Source organism: Blennius ocellaris, assembly GCF_963422515.1.
Source record: "Blennius ocellaris genome assembly, chromosome: 1".
Lineage (NCBI taxonomy): Eukaryota > Metazoa > Chordata > Actinopteri > Blenniiformes > Blenniidae > Blennius > Blennius ocellaris.
In genome coordinates, this window is record NC_137650.1 from 26,546,404 (window position 1) to 26,562,595 (window position 16,192).

At 39.5% G+C, this 16,192-nt stretch overlaps 1 protein-coding gene across 1 annotated transcript in view; it reads right to left on the reverse strand.

Moving 5' to 3' along the window:
- Positions 1-482: 482 nt before the first annotated feature.
- Positions 483-16,192, reverse strand: part of acsf3 (acyl-CoA synthetase family member 3) — a 33,005-nt gene continuing 17,295 nt past the window's right edge. Inside the window, exons 8-10 of the mRNA XM_080494244.1 lie at positions 6,121-6,255; positions 5,217-5,328; positions 483-1,481 (exon numbers count right to left, since the gene is read on the reverse strand). Coding sequence (XP_080350370.1) covers positions 1,367-1,481; positions 5,217-5,328; positions 6,121-6,255 — 362 coding nt within the window. The 3' untranslated portion in view covers positions 483-1,366. The remainder of the gene's footprint in view (positions 1,482-5,216; positions 5,329-6,120; positions 6,256-16,192) is intronic.

Consider the following 16,192-nt stretch of genomic DNA (forward strand, 5'->3'; position numbering starts at 1 on the left):
ATGTTTTCTAATTTTATTCTTTCGGCACATTACCTATTAAATTTTTTCTACTGTGATCACAAACCTCCCATTAAAACTGCCTGAGTAAACATCATTAAAACCTTAGAATAGAACAATAATAATACTCATTACAGTTGAATTAGATTGTTTGCTCTCATTTGGCTTGACTACGACTCAGCTGGTAGAACTTATTGCCTCTTAATCCGCAAATTACTGAACCCCAAACTGCAGCATGAATGTGATCTGTGATCATTTAAAGTGTTTTAAAACTGCTCAAATAATGAAATGCACTATTCATTTTAGGTCTACACTCCCAGTATATAATAACCATAAACATGTAACTCAAAATAGAATTTTAGAAGGTATATTATATTAGCAGTCCATCTTCTGACAGAGTGAAATCACCATCACAAAGACAACCAAAGAAAACATGTTTAAATATTGTCAAATTTATTTAAATGTTTTGCAATACCCATATTACAAGTAAACTGTGACAAATTAGAACAACATTAACTACAACATCCACCAATCATCTATTCTGTAGTTCGTGTGTTCACATCAGAATCATTTCAGTGATAATAATTTAATTGCTTTTCTAGGTATTTATTGCTCACTAATTTTTAATCAACTTAAATCTTTAGAGTTCAGTCTGCAGATTAGGCTGCACTTCAATAAACCTGGCTGTGACTGTGTTGTCTTTTTCGTCCTCCTGTGGAAGTTTGCGCTCTGCCATCCAAACACTGGTGCTCACTAAACAAGCAGACCTTAACTAGCGGGTGTTTAATAAACCTTTAATGCAACGTGGCAGGTGGCAGGATCGCCTTCCTGTTGCAGAACATCCTTGTTCGTGTCTGTGAAAGTAGCAGTTCTGCAGAGTTTTAATCATGTTGTAAATACCATCATAACAATCCCACGAGCACAATTAGCCCAGCACGCTGCACTGTTGTGCAATTTATGAAAGGTCTTCTTTGTAATACATACGAGAAACACCACAACATGCTGTCTGCTTAGAAATTATGTTTAAAATGCCTCTTTGAATGTAAAATAAATAAAAAAAACAAATAGCTTATTGAAATGAGAGATCCAGACCAGGGTACTGAAACTCACGTTCTATTCTCTTGTTGGAGTCCTGCTTCACACACCTTTAACCAAATTACAAATTAAAGTGATGATATCCAGAGTAACTGACGGCGCAGTGTTTGTGATAATTGGTGTTCAGTACGACAGAATTACTTTCAACTGCATTGTTTACAGTTGTTATTAAGTTTCCTCTGAGAACAGGTTGCTTGAGGCGTTTATCCATCACATTGCCTTCCCACTCTGTACTCGGAGTGTTTTTGCTGCTGTCTGTATAAAATCTGTCCAGTCATGGAAAGAAGTGTCGCAGAAGGTCCTTCTTATTGATTTTCCCCATCTGATTCCTTGGCATCTCCTCCACCAGCACCAGGCCTGTAGGGATAATGTACGGGGCCATGTGCTCCCTGAAACGAACAGTAATGTTAAAACACACACAAGCACAAGGACATGCAAAACACTGATGGATGCACGAGTATGGGTGGAAACATACACGCACACATGTGCCACAAAAGCAACAACTAAAAAAAAACAAAAAAAAAAACCCCCAAACAAAAACAAACTGAAAACAATTGTGAAACAAAGGCTAGCCCTGTGGCAGAGTAGTCGAGATAAGGAAATAAATGTCCTTCATACACTTTGCACCCCTCCTGCCTAATATCCCCAATTCCCCTTCCAGACACAGACAATTCCCTCCCCACAAAACAACATAATCACTGAGAAATGGCGGAAAAAGAAATATAAAAAAAACAAATAATAAAGGGAAAAACAGAAGGCTGAGATAATTAAAAGTGTTTTATTTTTTTCTGTGTTGAGTGCTTGGTTGTTACGTCAAATCTTAAAGCCTGGAGCTCTTTTATTATCTTTTAACCTAGTTTGTTTGTTTGTGCCGAAGTGTGTGTGTGTGTGTGTGTGTGTGTGTGTGTGTGTGTGTGTGTGTGTGTGTATTCCCAATGTGCGAGTGAGCATAATGACTCATACGGTTGCCATCAAACACTCCTTTCAGCAGATGTCTCCGTCTCTGTGACTCAGTGAGTAAAGTGTGAGCGAGTATATGTGCATACACGCACGTTTCAGTAATGGGACTCGCTCATGTCACCAATTTCTCTAGGGCAGTGTGTTCGTGTCTGCGCGCGCGCGTGTGTGTGTGTGTGTGTGTGTGTGTGTGTGTGTGTGTGTGTGTGTGTGTGTGTGTGTGTGTGTGTGTGTGTGCGTCCGTGTGTGTTCGAGACAGTGAGGGGGGCACAGAGGGTGTGATAGAAATTCAGACTGACAGCTGAAGCCAGGGCACTGAAGAGTGAGCATCCATCTACTTGTTCCTGTCTCATTTTATCTCCCTGGCTCTGCCCCTACACCTCGGCCTCAGCAGAGGGCTGTTTGCTGGCACTGCCTGTCCGCTGGCTCTACCCTCTGGCCCAAAACTGTGTGTGTGTGTGTGTGTGTGTGTGTGGACTTTTTGCACACTACAAGTCGCCTCAACAAAAGAAAAGAAAATAAAAAAAATTGGGCTAAAATTATCCAAATTTTTTCAAAATGGCCGACTTCCTGTCGAGTTTTTAATATGTCTGTAAGAGACGTTGTTGTGCGTCTTGGTGTGTCACGTATGTCTACGTAATCTCGTAGCTGTAGGTGAAATGTGACGCTTAATGCTCTAAATATTGCAGGTGGCCATTTTGCCACTGTGGAGTTTCGTCTAAATATTTCTTCTAAGTCTCAGATTTTTCACGAGGTTCGATGCGTGTGCAAATTTTCGGTAACTTGTAGTTAGTACGTTAAGGGCCTGGGAAACACATTTGTTTCTGACGATTAAATAACATTATTATTAAATTATTAAAATGTCACCTATAAATGTGATTTCTCGTATCAGATATTTTTTGTATGCCCACATGAGTCTATATCATGAGTGTGTAAACAGATTTAGGTGCCTTCCGCCGCAATAAATACCCACACAAACAGACTTGTACAGTTCAGCAATGTGAAAAACTGACAGATGTGGGTTTTTAAATTAATGTTGTGGAAGACGATGACGGATGGTGAGATTTGAAGAAAAGGTTGGGGGGAAAAAATGCACGGGATTTAATTTTCCAAATAATGGATAGAAGACAGAAATAGAATACGGTTTTTAAACGTTGCAATGTGGAAGACTGCATGTCACCGGTAACTGCCTGCAGTACACAAAATAAACTCTCCTGACATTTGGAAATAGAGAGGAAAAACACTGTCAGTTGGACAAAGCCCTCCATAGCAATCATTGGTTTGCTTTCTTCACATCTTCCTCTCTCCCATCTTTCACTCTGCTCCCCTCATTAGTCCATCCTTGGCCTCTCTTTCTCTCACACCCTTCCCCATTGATCCGAGGACTTCAGGGCCGGCCACCGGGGAGATTCTGCTGAACTCTCAGCGCTGCGCCGTCTGAATTAGGAGCCTTCATTTGCTTATCATAGATTGACAAAGAGCTGTGTGGGTTGTGTTCTTCAATCAGAAAAAAAAAAAAGATTGAACCAAGACAGGGTCAGAACTCCTTTGCAGTAATGGGATGTTCCTATTTTCTTTCTTTTTTCGTTGGGTGGTGTGAATAAGGATGATAGATGGCTGGAAAGGTATTCAGGTCACGGTCTCCACCGGTGGTACAGGTTTAGATCCTACCTGTGGGTGTACAGCACTTTTAATGGTGGCAGGTGGTCTAGTGGTTAGTGGTGTTACACTTTGTCAATTCAATGGAAAAAAATAGTTTTATATATTTATAATATGATTATACAAAATTTTACATATGGGAATTTTGTGTTTTATATACTGCATGTGGCCTTATTGTCCTTTTAGAGAGCAATCACTCATAGCAGTTATTTGGTGCTATAAGAGAAAACAATATAAACCAACCAAACTTTGACCAATGCAGATTAAAAGTACAACGATTTCAGGATCCACACATCAGTAATTCCAAGTGATGAGGACTTCAGCCTGTACCTGGGAAATGGATTAAATGGAATATTTGATTGAAAGCCATTCTTTTAATTTAGCCAAGCTTTCGTCTGAAGCATTTTAGGGCGAAATTCCTGAAATGGGGTCAGAGCGTAACACTGGTTCTACAAATATGCAGGCTTTATGTTTTTCTCACAAACAAGCCAGCAGAAGTGAAAAAGAAGACATACTTTTGTAAAATAAGACTTGGTAAAACTAGAAGTACAGATCCAACTTCTTTACTTAATTAAAAGTAAAAAGTAGAGATTTTAAAAGATACAAAAGGAGATATGTCCTTTTGTGATAATTGTTTGCATCACAGTTTTGAAGCAGTTTACTATCGACTGTTCGGATTCCGGTTTTGTTTTCAAGGGACTTTTTGACACAGACAAAGGAAGTCTTGGCTTTCAGTCAGTATTGATATCAGGTAATCACGCTCTTCACACAACTGTAAGAAGATTAAAAGACAGATATTTGTGCTCAAATTAAAAGGATGTCAGTAGCTGCTGAATTCAAGAGTTGCAAGAATGTTTTTAATTGGGTGGTTGCTGTCAGGGACATTAGGCCATGATGCAGAGCACAGACTGGTTTGTGTTTACAGTCTTATTCTGTTTATACTGAAGATTTTCTCCTAAATTTGTAATCTGTCTTTTCATGCTAATGTCAATGTTATGTTGAAGGGCAGAAATTTGTAGAAGATGGGAGGTTATTTTGTTATTTTCCTATCTTTTTTACCTTTGGCAAATATCAGACGATTCAGTGTTCAGTTCACAAATTTATGTTCTGAAAAAAAAAAAGAACTTAAAAACTATTGAGTTTTGTTAAAGTGAATCCGGATGGTGGTAACCTCCAGGATGATCTACAGAAAAATGCAGCACTGTGTGTGTGTGTGTAGTTGAAAGTGCACAGCAGTAAAACGTGGGAAGTTTCAGTGGGTTTTTTTGTTTTTTTTCGGCTCTCAACTCTATTTGAAATGGAAAGGATTGATCTCTATTGCTGCTGTCCATACAAAACATCCTTAACTTAACTTTTGATTTGTGAGGACATCCTCTTAAAAAAAACAACCCAAAAAGAAGGCTCCTATCAACAGCTGCTCGTCTATTGCTAAACCTGAAGCCTATAAAACGACATAGTGAACTTGTGGTATAACTTCACAACAAATAGGAAGTAGTGAGTCACAGCACCTGGCCCATGTCTTCAGCTCTGGTAAGGTCATACTCTGGCCGTTCTTCAGCTGCACAACAGCAGTGACTTTCTGGCCCCACGTGGCATCTGGAGCCCCGATCACAGCCACATCTGACGGATCAAACATCACACAGATCACACACACTTCTCACACAACATTCATCTAAGACTCTTTCATCTTCTGTTATTTCTTGGACTTGTTTTGGTAATGATGGGTAACAAAATGGTTCATGATTCCATTCAATACAATGGTGTTTAAATGGACATGGATTGCATGTAATAACACAGTTGTGTGAAAAGGTTTGCGCACCACTCTGAGGCTGCAACGATAATCTACTCTGTCCTCACAGAAAATAATTATAGTGGCATGTCATTCAATTTCTAACAAAAGATGAGTACTGGGGTATTTTTGAGACAAAAACCTTTAGTGTGGCTATATTGAGTGGAATGAAAAATGAATCAGATGTTAAAAACTAGGCTCTGCAAACATTTGGGAACCCTTGTCATTTTGTTGATTTGAATACATGTCGCTACTTAACGCTGATTAATTGGAACACAAAATTGGTTTGATGTGTTCATTAAGCATTGACCTTCATAGACAGGCACATCCAATCAAGACAAAATGCAATAAAAGTGGCCAATTTAAAGTTATATTGATGCAAATTGCACATTTTCTGTTAATCCAATAAACCTCATTTCACTACTGTCATCTTCCTGCGTTATTTGATGCATCAGAATGAAGTGTCTGATAAAAACACCCAATGATTCACAAAGGAAAACCCAAACTTTTTCACGAGTGTATAATGGTTTCCTTCTGATTTCACTTATTACAACAGAAATAGGTAAAACAAACAAAAAACATTAACGCACATTGTGGTCCACTCCTGAAATAACTTCTCTTACCTATGATGCCTGGATGAGCCAGGAGGTGACGCTCCACCTCGAGTGCACTGATTTTGTAACCTCCACTCTTGATGATGTCGACACTACTGCGACCCATGATCCAGTACACACCGTCCTTAAAGACTGCTGTATCCCCTGGGCAGGACGGAAAACAAGGGAACGATACGAACCGCTCATTACTTTATGGGTTTATGGGGAAGATGGAGTAGTAGATGGAGCACCATAGATTTAAGGAGTACTACACATTAATGCTTTAGTGTAAAATCAGCAGAGGCCAGTAAACTGATTTGCATATGGTTTGCATGTCATTAGACAATGTCAACTTAATTGTATCACCATAGCATCTTACAAGCAGCCAAAGATGAGTAGCATGAAACAAAAGCCAAAGAAGCAGAACAAACTTTGATCTTGCACTAAAGAAGTATTTAACTTTTAAAAAAGGATTTTAAAGTGTCCTATCTGCCAAGTTTTTGTATTCCGTCATTTCACAACAAACCAGATGTTTCTAATTACTAGTAAATAACATGTATGCAGTAACAGAGTCGGAAAGGTTTTCATTTATAAATGCATCAACTACTGTAAAGGTTTAATAAAGTTGAATGAAGAAGGATTTTTTTTTTTTTTACTCAGAATCCTGAAACTTCAAAATAATCTCAATCTAAGTGAAAAAAATAAATAAAAAAAATGAAAATAACAATCATATTAGTAAGACCCAGCTTGTATAGTACAACAGACTTTTAAAAGTAGGGTAGGTAAACCTTGTTATTGAAGATGTACAAGCATGTGTGTTTTTACGATCCCTCTGAAAATACAACAGCCACTTTAACTTCATCTCACACACACACACACACACACACACACACACACACACACACACACACACACACACACACACACACACACACACACACACACACACACACACACACACACACACATACAGTAGGTGTCTGGGCGACAGGTATGGGGGTGGGGGGGTTGGGGGGGGGGGTGGTACAGTATGTGGGGTAAGGGACGCAGCTGGGCCTGGCGATGACGATCTGAGGAAATGGGTCACTATGGATGAGCGGAGAGAGACAGAGTGGGAGGAAGAAGAAAAGAAGGAAGAGGAAGATGTCCTTTTGGATTATTGCAGGTGGTGCATCCACAGCTGGTACCAGGAGGATAGGAGGGCGTGCATGTGTGTGTGCGTGTGTGTGTGCGTGTGTGTGTGTGTGATGAAGTTAAGGCGGGTGTTGTAGTTTCAGTTGGAGGGCTGGACTCAGTAAGGGCCAGGGGACTCAGCTGTAGGTAGAGAACTATCCATCTGTGATTTCAGTGCAAAGTTTATTGATGTGAGCAGGAGTTTTTTTTTTCTTTCTTTTAAACAACCGACCAGTGCACACGGCAAGGTTGTAAACATTAGACCTCATGATGCCAATTGAATTTTTTTTTTTAAAGGATTAAACATTTTTTTTTTTTGCATTTTCTTTGACACATTTATCATTATTAATCTTCCCACTTTGCATGCCTGCATGTATTTTTCCCCGCTGCAGGTAGCTGGCAGGGTGGGGAGGCTTGTTTGTTTGCTCGAACCTTCAACATCTGGGCTGAGCAGAATGCAAAGTACATGAAGAAGAGCCATCTGTATCACTCCCACCTCTCTTTCTCTGGCCTCCTTTCTCAGGTTATCCCACTCCACACTAAACACACTAAAGCACCCTACTTGCATGTATCCACATATAAAAACACAACCCTAGCCACTGCATGAATTATACTCCCCGTGATTTAGTGTTTGTGCTCTAATTAATGAATTGGGTTATTTGGTTGAATTAATTATTCTTTGCATCATAATTCTAGTTTTCTGGCCTTCATTTAAATGAGTGTTCATGTTTACTGGAAACAATGTATTCAAAAGAACAATAGGGAAATCTACTATTTGTTATTAGCTGGCCTCGAGGCCAAAGCAATTATGGTGAAAAATGTGTTAAATGATAAAAACAACTTGCATGAATATTCAAATATTTCCATTGTGAGAAAGTAGCAAGACTTCATATACTGATATATTCCATATACATGTAGCCCTGTGTGAAAAAGACCTACCAATAACTTTAGAATTACTGTTATTTGTAGGTTTATTCCATATTTGAAATGCTTTGTCCAAATGGTGATCAAATGGGGCATTATGTGACCTAAATGGAGTTTGACACAACTCATTTAGATCATTGTATACAGGATAAGCAAGGACAGTACAGTAAAACATATATTAAAAACAAAAATAGTGTAATACCTTTGTTTTTGTTGTATAAAACAGCAATAATAGTCATTGGGAAAACCCAAAGAAACTTCAGGTTTTCTTATTAAAATATGTTTCAAATAGATAGATGAGCCCCTTGAAAACAAACCGTGGTATCAACTTCTGCTACAATATTATTGAGAAGTTAATTGTTGAACATCTCATCTAATTTCCAACAAAAATATAATTCACCAACATAATCCAAATATTTCATACTGTGTGTGGCTGCGCAGCCTCTTGTCCAATTGGAAGTGCGGCTTTGTTAGAAACATTTAAAGTTAAGCTGTGTGTTACAGCAAAACACCTCCACAGAAAAAAAAAAAGCCTCAGTGTGAAATATTGAGTCAATAAAACAAAACAACTGCGCCTGCCTTACGTGGAATCAACGCAATAAAGCATCGTCGGAGAGGGATTATATGTTGATGGCGGCCTGTTTTTACTGCCATCTTCCGTTTGTCCTCTATTCCATCATTTAATCTCATTTGTTCTCTAGTCTAACACTGCCTCCATCCATCCATCTCACCTTTATGTCCACTTGTTTTTTTTTGTTAGTTTTTTTTACCTTCTACTGCTTCTGTGTCAGCCAAACACAAACAACTGGGGTTTTCTGTTCCCAGCTATGTTCCGTACTCCTTATTTTTAACTCACAACCTCTCAAACATCTCTCATCACATCTCCTGCTTCCTTCTCTCCACCTATCTTCCTGTCTCCTCTTCCCCCGCTTGCCTCTCCACCTCTGCATCAATAGAGGGCCCATCTGTTCCCATACATCATGCACTTCATTTCAGTTTATTAGCTGGGATAAATCATAAATATTTCATTATACATCACGGGCGGCTGTCGCCTGCACACCGACAATTTATCACCGCTGCCCTCTCTGCTGGCTTGCCACGGCGGCTATAAGCTTTCCAGTCTATTAAACAAGATTGATACAGTGTGTAAATTTAGATATTGGGAATTTCTTCACAGACCACTGCTCCTCACTGATAGGCCAGAGTAACAGGAGAGAAGGGGGAGAATGGAGGGCACTGGGGGAGCAGACAGAGGGGGAGTCGAGAAGCTTGGTTGGGTGTTAACACCACTATCAGGGTAGTTGCAGTTTTCCCCTCCCTGCCTCCTCTTTTGCATGAGAGGGGAAAGTAAATTTGGTTAAAAAAAATACAGGGATAATTTGGTTACAGTCATGGCTGTTGCTCTCTCATCTTATGCAAATGGATATGGAGAAAAGAGCAGTTTACATGCACATTGATAAACTGTTGGTGTGTCTTGTGTGGATATGCACATGCTTGAAATGGATTAAAAAAAAAAAAAACATAAAATCCATCCATCTGGCTGGAAGTGTTTAAGCGGAAAGAATATAAAACAGCAATAATGAAGCAATCGTTGACAAAAGGGTTGAAAAGAAACAGTCATGTAACATTGTCAAATAGAGTTTGAAGTACTTATACAGGACTCTTTGACCTTGCCTCTTTGAGGAGAGGGAAATAGCGAGGGATAGAGCAGCATGTTTGGAGAGACGTGCGAGTGGGAATAGTGATTGGAGAACACAGACTGATAAAAGAGGAAAGAAGGGCGGGAGAGAGAGATTGTTGGGAACTGTGTTACTAGGACGCGCACACACACACACACACACACACACACACACACACACACACACACACACACACACACACACACACACACACACACACACACACACACACACACACACACACACACACACACACACACACACACACACACACACACACACACACACACACACACACACACACACACACACACACACACACACTACTTCAGGCATCAGAGACTCTCTGCCATTATGTGTTATGGCGTCTGAGGCAGATATGGCCGAATGGCTTTCTTAATTAAAACGATAAGAAGCCTAATTGCACTGGGCTTTCATCTCATTCTGAGGCATTAAAGAAAGTGAAGGCACAGAGTGTGGAAAAAAAAAGAGAAATAAAAACAGATCAAGAATTTAACTGAGGATGGAGGGCAGAGAAAACTTCATGATGCCTTTCCGACAACGAGAACATGACATTAGTTGCCTCTGAGGAACTCTTCCTTGGTTACAGTTAAATTAAAAACAAGGAAGAAAGGAAAATCAATACAAAGTAAATTAAAACCATCAATTATAATTTATAACAGGGTGCAGAATACTGTGTTATCAGCAGCTGTAATGATACTGCCTGCAGCAATCATGAAACATTACAGTATCAAAAATAAATAAATGCAAAAAAATTAAAAAGCCTCTGATGCAGACCTGGGCATTGTATGGCCTGCAGGCCATAAACAGCTCTCTTAACCTGACTGGCCCACATGAGGTAAATGAGAAATTATTAATCAAATGATAATTAGACTACAGGACGCCTGCAATACAAGTGTTTTGTTTTCCATTTGAACGCAGTTGCTTTATTTCATTTCAGTCTGCACTTTCTGGTGGACCTTTTCCTGCCATTTAATTATCAATTTGAACACGTATACAAATTAAAGATGGGAAGAGGACAAACAACAAAAGCTAATTTTTGTGTACTCCATTTGAAAAAGGACTCGTGATATTTATTTATAATTCTAAACACTAAATCACTATACAGCCCATTACGACAACAGTTGATATCTCCATCACGTTGGCTCATGATAAGAACAGAAAAAGTAATGCAGAATTTGTGGATGTGGATATTTCAATGAGGAGTAGCGTCTGACCTATGGCTCAACCCACCATAGCAGTCTTGGTTTTATATGTAGCTCTCGAGAAAATAAATGTCTCAATCATACTTTAGAGGGAATTTTTTTTTCTTTCCAAAATAAAAACAATGACTTCATTTATTCAGTCATTTTCTTTTAAGTCTTGTGCAAGTAGCTTTTTCGACAGGTTGCCTAATAAACCTAAGAAATGTGAACAAACAAACACAATCTGAAATGACTTTTTTTTTTAATGCTTTTTAGTCACTGGAGGTTAATGCAACTATGCCACGTTTACATGAATGAATATGAAAAACATTTTCACATTTAGATGTCAGTATATAATCATATTCTCAGGTAAGCTAAACCTGGAAGGAGGCTCTTTACCCTGCATATAAATTATTTGATTTTTTAGTTTCAGAGGTTAGTCTTTTTTCCACAAAATAAACCAGGACAGTAGGAGACGTGTCTCTATATTCAAAACTGCTTCAGACTGGAGCAACTTGCCAATATCTATCCGGTGGAGTACTTCTTTACCTTACTTTAAGACTTCATTAATATTCTTGTTAAAGGCATCATACTGTTGTTTTTAATTGTTATAGTCATTTGTTCTTGTCCCTTGATGTATACTTGAACAATTGTAATGCCTTTAAACATTAAACATCTATAACTCTTAACTTACTTATTTGACTTTAAATGTGACTTATTTGATCCCACTGGTGATTGGTGTAAATCAGCAGAGGCCACCTTAATTCACATGTTCTGGTCTGGTCCACAACGATTTTGGGGAGATATCTGTGAAGCATTTATCTGTATATTTGGAATCCGAATAACTTTAAAACCCACTTATGTTTCTTTTTGGGGTCACTGCTGAGGCTTGAACATTACTTACTGGGGGTCAAACGCTTATTGCTTTTTTGACTTTGTTGGCACGACGCCTGATCCCCAGTGTCACATTGGATTAAAGAACTTAAAGAGTCATTTGATGCCTCAGATTAAATGTAAGTTAACAGGTTAGTGCATTTTATACTTGTATTTTTTTACGACTGAACATGTAAAACGTACCTAATATTTAGTTGTGAGATTTTGTGCACTCATGTTGAAGTTCAGTCCAGGTGAAACAGGTCACAGGTTCTCCTGCTTCTACCAAAACTGTGACTCTTTACCCTGCAAACAAAGTGTTTTCCTCTCTCCCAGAGTACCTACTCAACAAACACTCTGCACTCAGGTTGCCATTTTGTTGCCTCAATAAAATGTTAGGACAATGTTAGTTCTGGAGGTTTTAGGGAAAAAAAAAAAAAGTTTCATAATGCAAATAAATGGTTCTAGATAATCTCACCTGAGCCGGGGGAAAATGTAACCGTGTTGCGGCCCCATTTGACTCCTATTCAAAACTACACAGAGACAGAGTCTGGGCATGTTGTTTTCTTAGACAAAAAGCTTGTGAACGTAAAGGGCAGTGTGTGACATATGACAAAGGCCAACATCACAAAAAATATTTCAGCCTGCCGCCACAAGCTTCACTGCAAGAGGTGTCGAAGAGAGAGAGAGAGAGTGGAGTCAAAATTCACAGATAGACATTTCTGTGGAGGTGAAAGGAGTCATTTATTAGATTTCCGGGACCTTCAAGCCCCATTAACAGGTTTCTGCTGTTCTGAAAATAGTTAGAAATAAGTCTTTGTAATTCAATGTGATGTGAGTGCGACCTTGAGCTAAGCACCACATACTTGTTTTTGTGTACACACCCCACTCAACCCTGGAGATGCGGCTGGCATTTAGCTTCCTTTAAAGAGCAGACTTTGACAGATGAAATACAAACGTGTCCGGCGATTTATTCTTCAATAGTTTGTGCTTTCTCACACCAGTTTGGTGAGGAAGACACAAACATTTATCAAAAAAAGACAATTTAATGCCACGAGGGAGTAAAATTATAAGAATTTCAAGAAAAAAAAAGAAGATCTGGTTACTACCATTGTGACATCAAGTATTTGTATCTCTAAAATAACTAAACTTCAAAAATCTCTTAAAAATGACTGTGAGAATTTACAGCCAAGAAACCAAATATCTAAAAAAATAAACTAACTTGCCACCTCTGTGGGTCACAGTGCAGTTTACAACTCTGCATACAACTTTCTCACACCGAAGTGATTTTCCTCCTGCAATATGGACATTTTACAGCTGCTGTTTGATGGACATGCACGCCTCTGCACAAGCATCACTCGAAGGTTGTGTGCGAGACCGATGGCGTGACGCTTCTCCACTGTGGGAAGGCACAAGTGGAGTCGGAGTGTTTCATCACATTCAGCACAACTTAAACTCTCACACCGTGGGTTAGAGCTGAGCGCCCTCCATTACTGCAGAGATGAGAGCCTTATCTGCACAAAGATGAGAGAGGTCTAAATGGGAGTCATGCCTCTCAGAGTGACTGTAAACACTTAGCATATATGAATATTAATGTTCCACATTAAAGCCCTGATGCCGAGATGGAAGTGTTAATGAGGATAAATAACAGACAGCCAAGCAGTGAAATCTCAGCTCTGACATTATTTATCATCCTTAACTTTTGTCACAGCTCCTTTTTTAGTAATTAATATCGAACAAGAAAGCACTTTGCACTTGGATGAGTGATCTAATTTGTTTAATATAATGCAATTAAAGAAGCTTGAATTGCTTTATGTTAATGCATCTGATTATAGTCCTTGCTGGTTTTCTACTCCTACAGCAGATAACAGGCTGAACTTGAGGATTGATGTCTGTTTCAGATCAGCCATGTTCATCAAGGAGACTATTAAACCGCTATTTACATGCACCTACACAGCACTGAATCACCAGATCTGATCTCTAAAAAGACGCATGGCGACGATGATTACGACGTCTGGCTGCCAAATAAAGCTGGGATTAGTTTGGCTTTTGGTCTTCTTTGGAATCAAGCAACTTTTGTCGGTTTTGGCGGAAGACAAGATTCAAAGGAGTGTGACAGCAGAGCTGATGTAAAATACCAGATGTTTTTCCAGTTAGCCCTCTAAAAAAACCAAAACCCAAACCAACATAAAAGGGCATTTGACCAGATTTACCTGCAACCAGTGTCTTCTCTCCTAAACAGGGACCCCCATGTGTTGTCACCTCGGCAGTCAATGCTACAGTGACGGCTGATTGGAACAAACCGCTGGGTGGAGGCAGGGTGTTGAATGAATCCCACAGGGAGTGCTGACATTGGAGTTAGGAGGACACAGTTAGGAGGACACAGTGTAACTTGGGGTGAAATATGACATTGGGAACCCACAGCTGGGAGCAAAGGAACGATGCACAAATGACTAGTGATGGCTCTGCAGGATATAAGCCACACTTCTGTCTGTCTGTCTGCTGGAAACGTACCCCCTCAGGACCTGATGCTCACCTTTACAGCTGGGGTTACATCTCTCTCAGGCGCACAGACACACGAGCGCACATTTTCCTCACACACTCAAACACATGCGCTTTAACACAATAATGTCTGGTACAGAAAGTTCTCAAACATGAACCTTCTGCATCAATATGCATCATTTGTCTAATTTGAGTCTGGCAAGGCAAACCTGATCGAAATATATTGTGTCACACTTATTCCTAATTCTAGCTCAGAGAAGATTAATTTGGCTCCCATTAATAGGTTCTGTGGGAATTAGCCATTAGGAGTGTGAAACCGGGGTAAAATGTCCTAAAAAGATTTAACCCCCTTGTTAACATCTCTGCCCCTGAGCAGTTCGTGAAATAAATAATTAAGACTTAGATAAGGCAGGGTTAATAGTTCGCCCTCAAGCACAACTTCCCCCCACACTGCCTCCAACAAGCAGAAACTCTTTACTTATCACAGAAATACAAGTCGCTAATGCCAACGTGGTCCTCGTCTTCTCACAAGTTGTTACTAATTTATGCATTCAAAAACTTCAGAAATCTTCAGAATACCATTATCCGTTCTGGGAGGAGAACGTCGCTCTCATGACACCGGCTTAGCACAAATCTCTGCACCACTGGTGGTTTACGGCCTGCTCTTTTCTCACCTGCGCTGCTGCCAAGCGCGAAGCATTTACATGTGTGCATCGAACTTGACAACAAAGGCTTTTACAATCTCGTCAACTGGAGCTGAACTCTCATTTTTTTGGGACGGCAGACGGACCGCTTTGCAAAAGCACAAAAGGAGGGTTAAAAAAGCGCAGGGGGGGGATCAATGTGCTCGGAGATGTTTGTGAAGATAAGTGGAAAGAGAGAACGCTCGGATGACAGCTTCCCTATAGAGCTGCCAATCACGCCAAACAGCACCTGCTCACGCCGGAGAAGACACCTTTGGCCAGCTGAGACCTTATCGATCGAAACTATCACACATTTTCAAACTTCACTTTTCTTTGGTCATCTCTCCTTTGCCTTCTCTTCCTATCGACCTGTCAGTTTCCCCCGATTAGCTTTACTTTCTTTTCTGGCTACATTTTCCACTCTGTGGCAGCTGCACAATACAAAGCGCACAGTTATGAAGATGTTTACATCTGCAGTCTATTTCAAATATATTAAGACGTCAGAGTATTTCTGCCTTCTCAGCCGACGAATACATCGGTTGAAAATGAAGTTGACGGATTTAGTTCATTCAATTTGGCTGCAGAACAGGAAGAAGTAGTTCTGCTAAATATACAGTGATAAAGGCATCAAATCGATATGGAATGATTAAGAAACTTAGCCTAAAGTTTTAACGAAGAAATCAATACACTACAGGAAACATACATGAACATTTCTATCATATTCTCTGAATCTTTTTATTCATTTTTTTGGTGTTCAGCGAGCAAACATTAAATTAGATATTATCATTCAGGTTTCTTTTCCAATTACTTAGTGGTACCCAAATAAAAGAACCAGTAAAACCAAAAATATTTCGATACACAAGGTATACAGGGTGCTGTTCATCAGAGATTTGCATTGTGCCATTTTTTTTAATCTGTTTTTTTTGTTTAATCTAACAGGCCTTGAATAAACACGCTAAAAGGTCTTGAATTCCGCACAGAACTGAAATGTTAAATCTCAGGTTGTTATTCAGTCGGTGAATAGTACTGGTTACTTTTCTACCGATCACAGTATTGCTCAGGG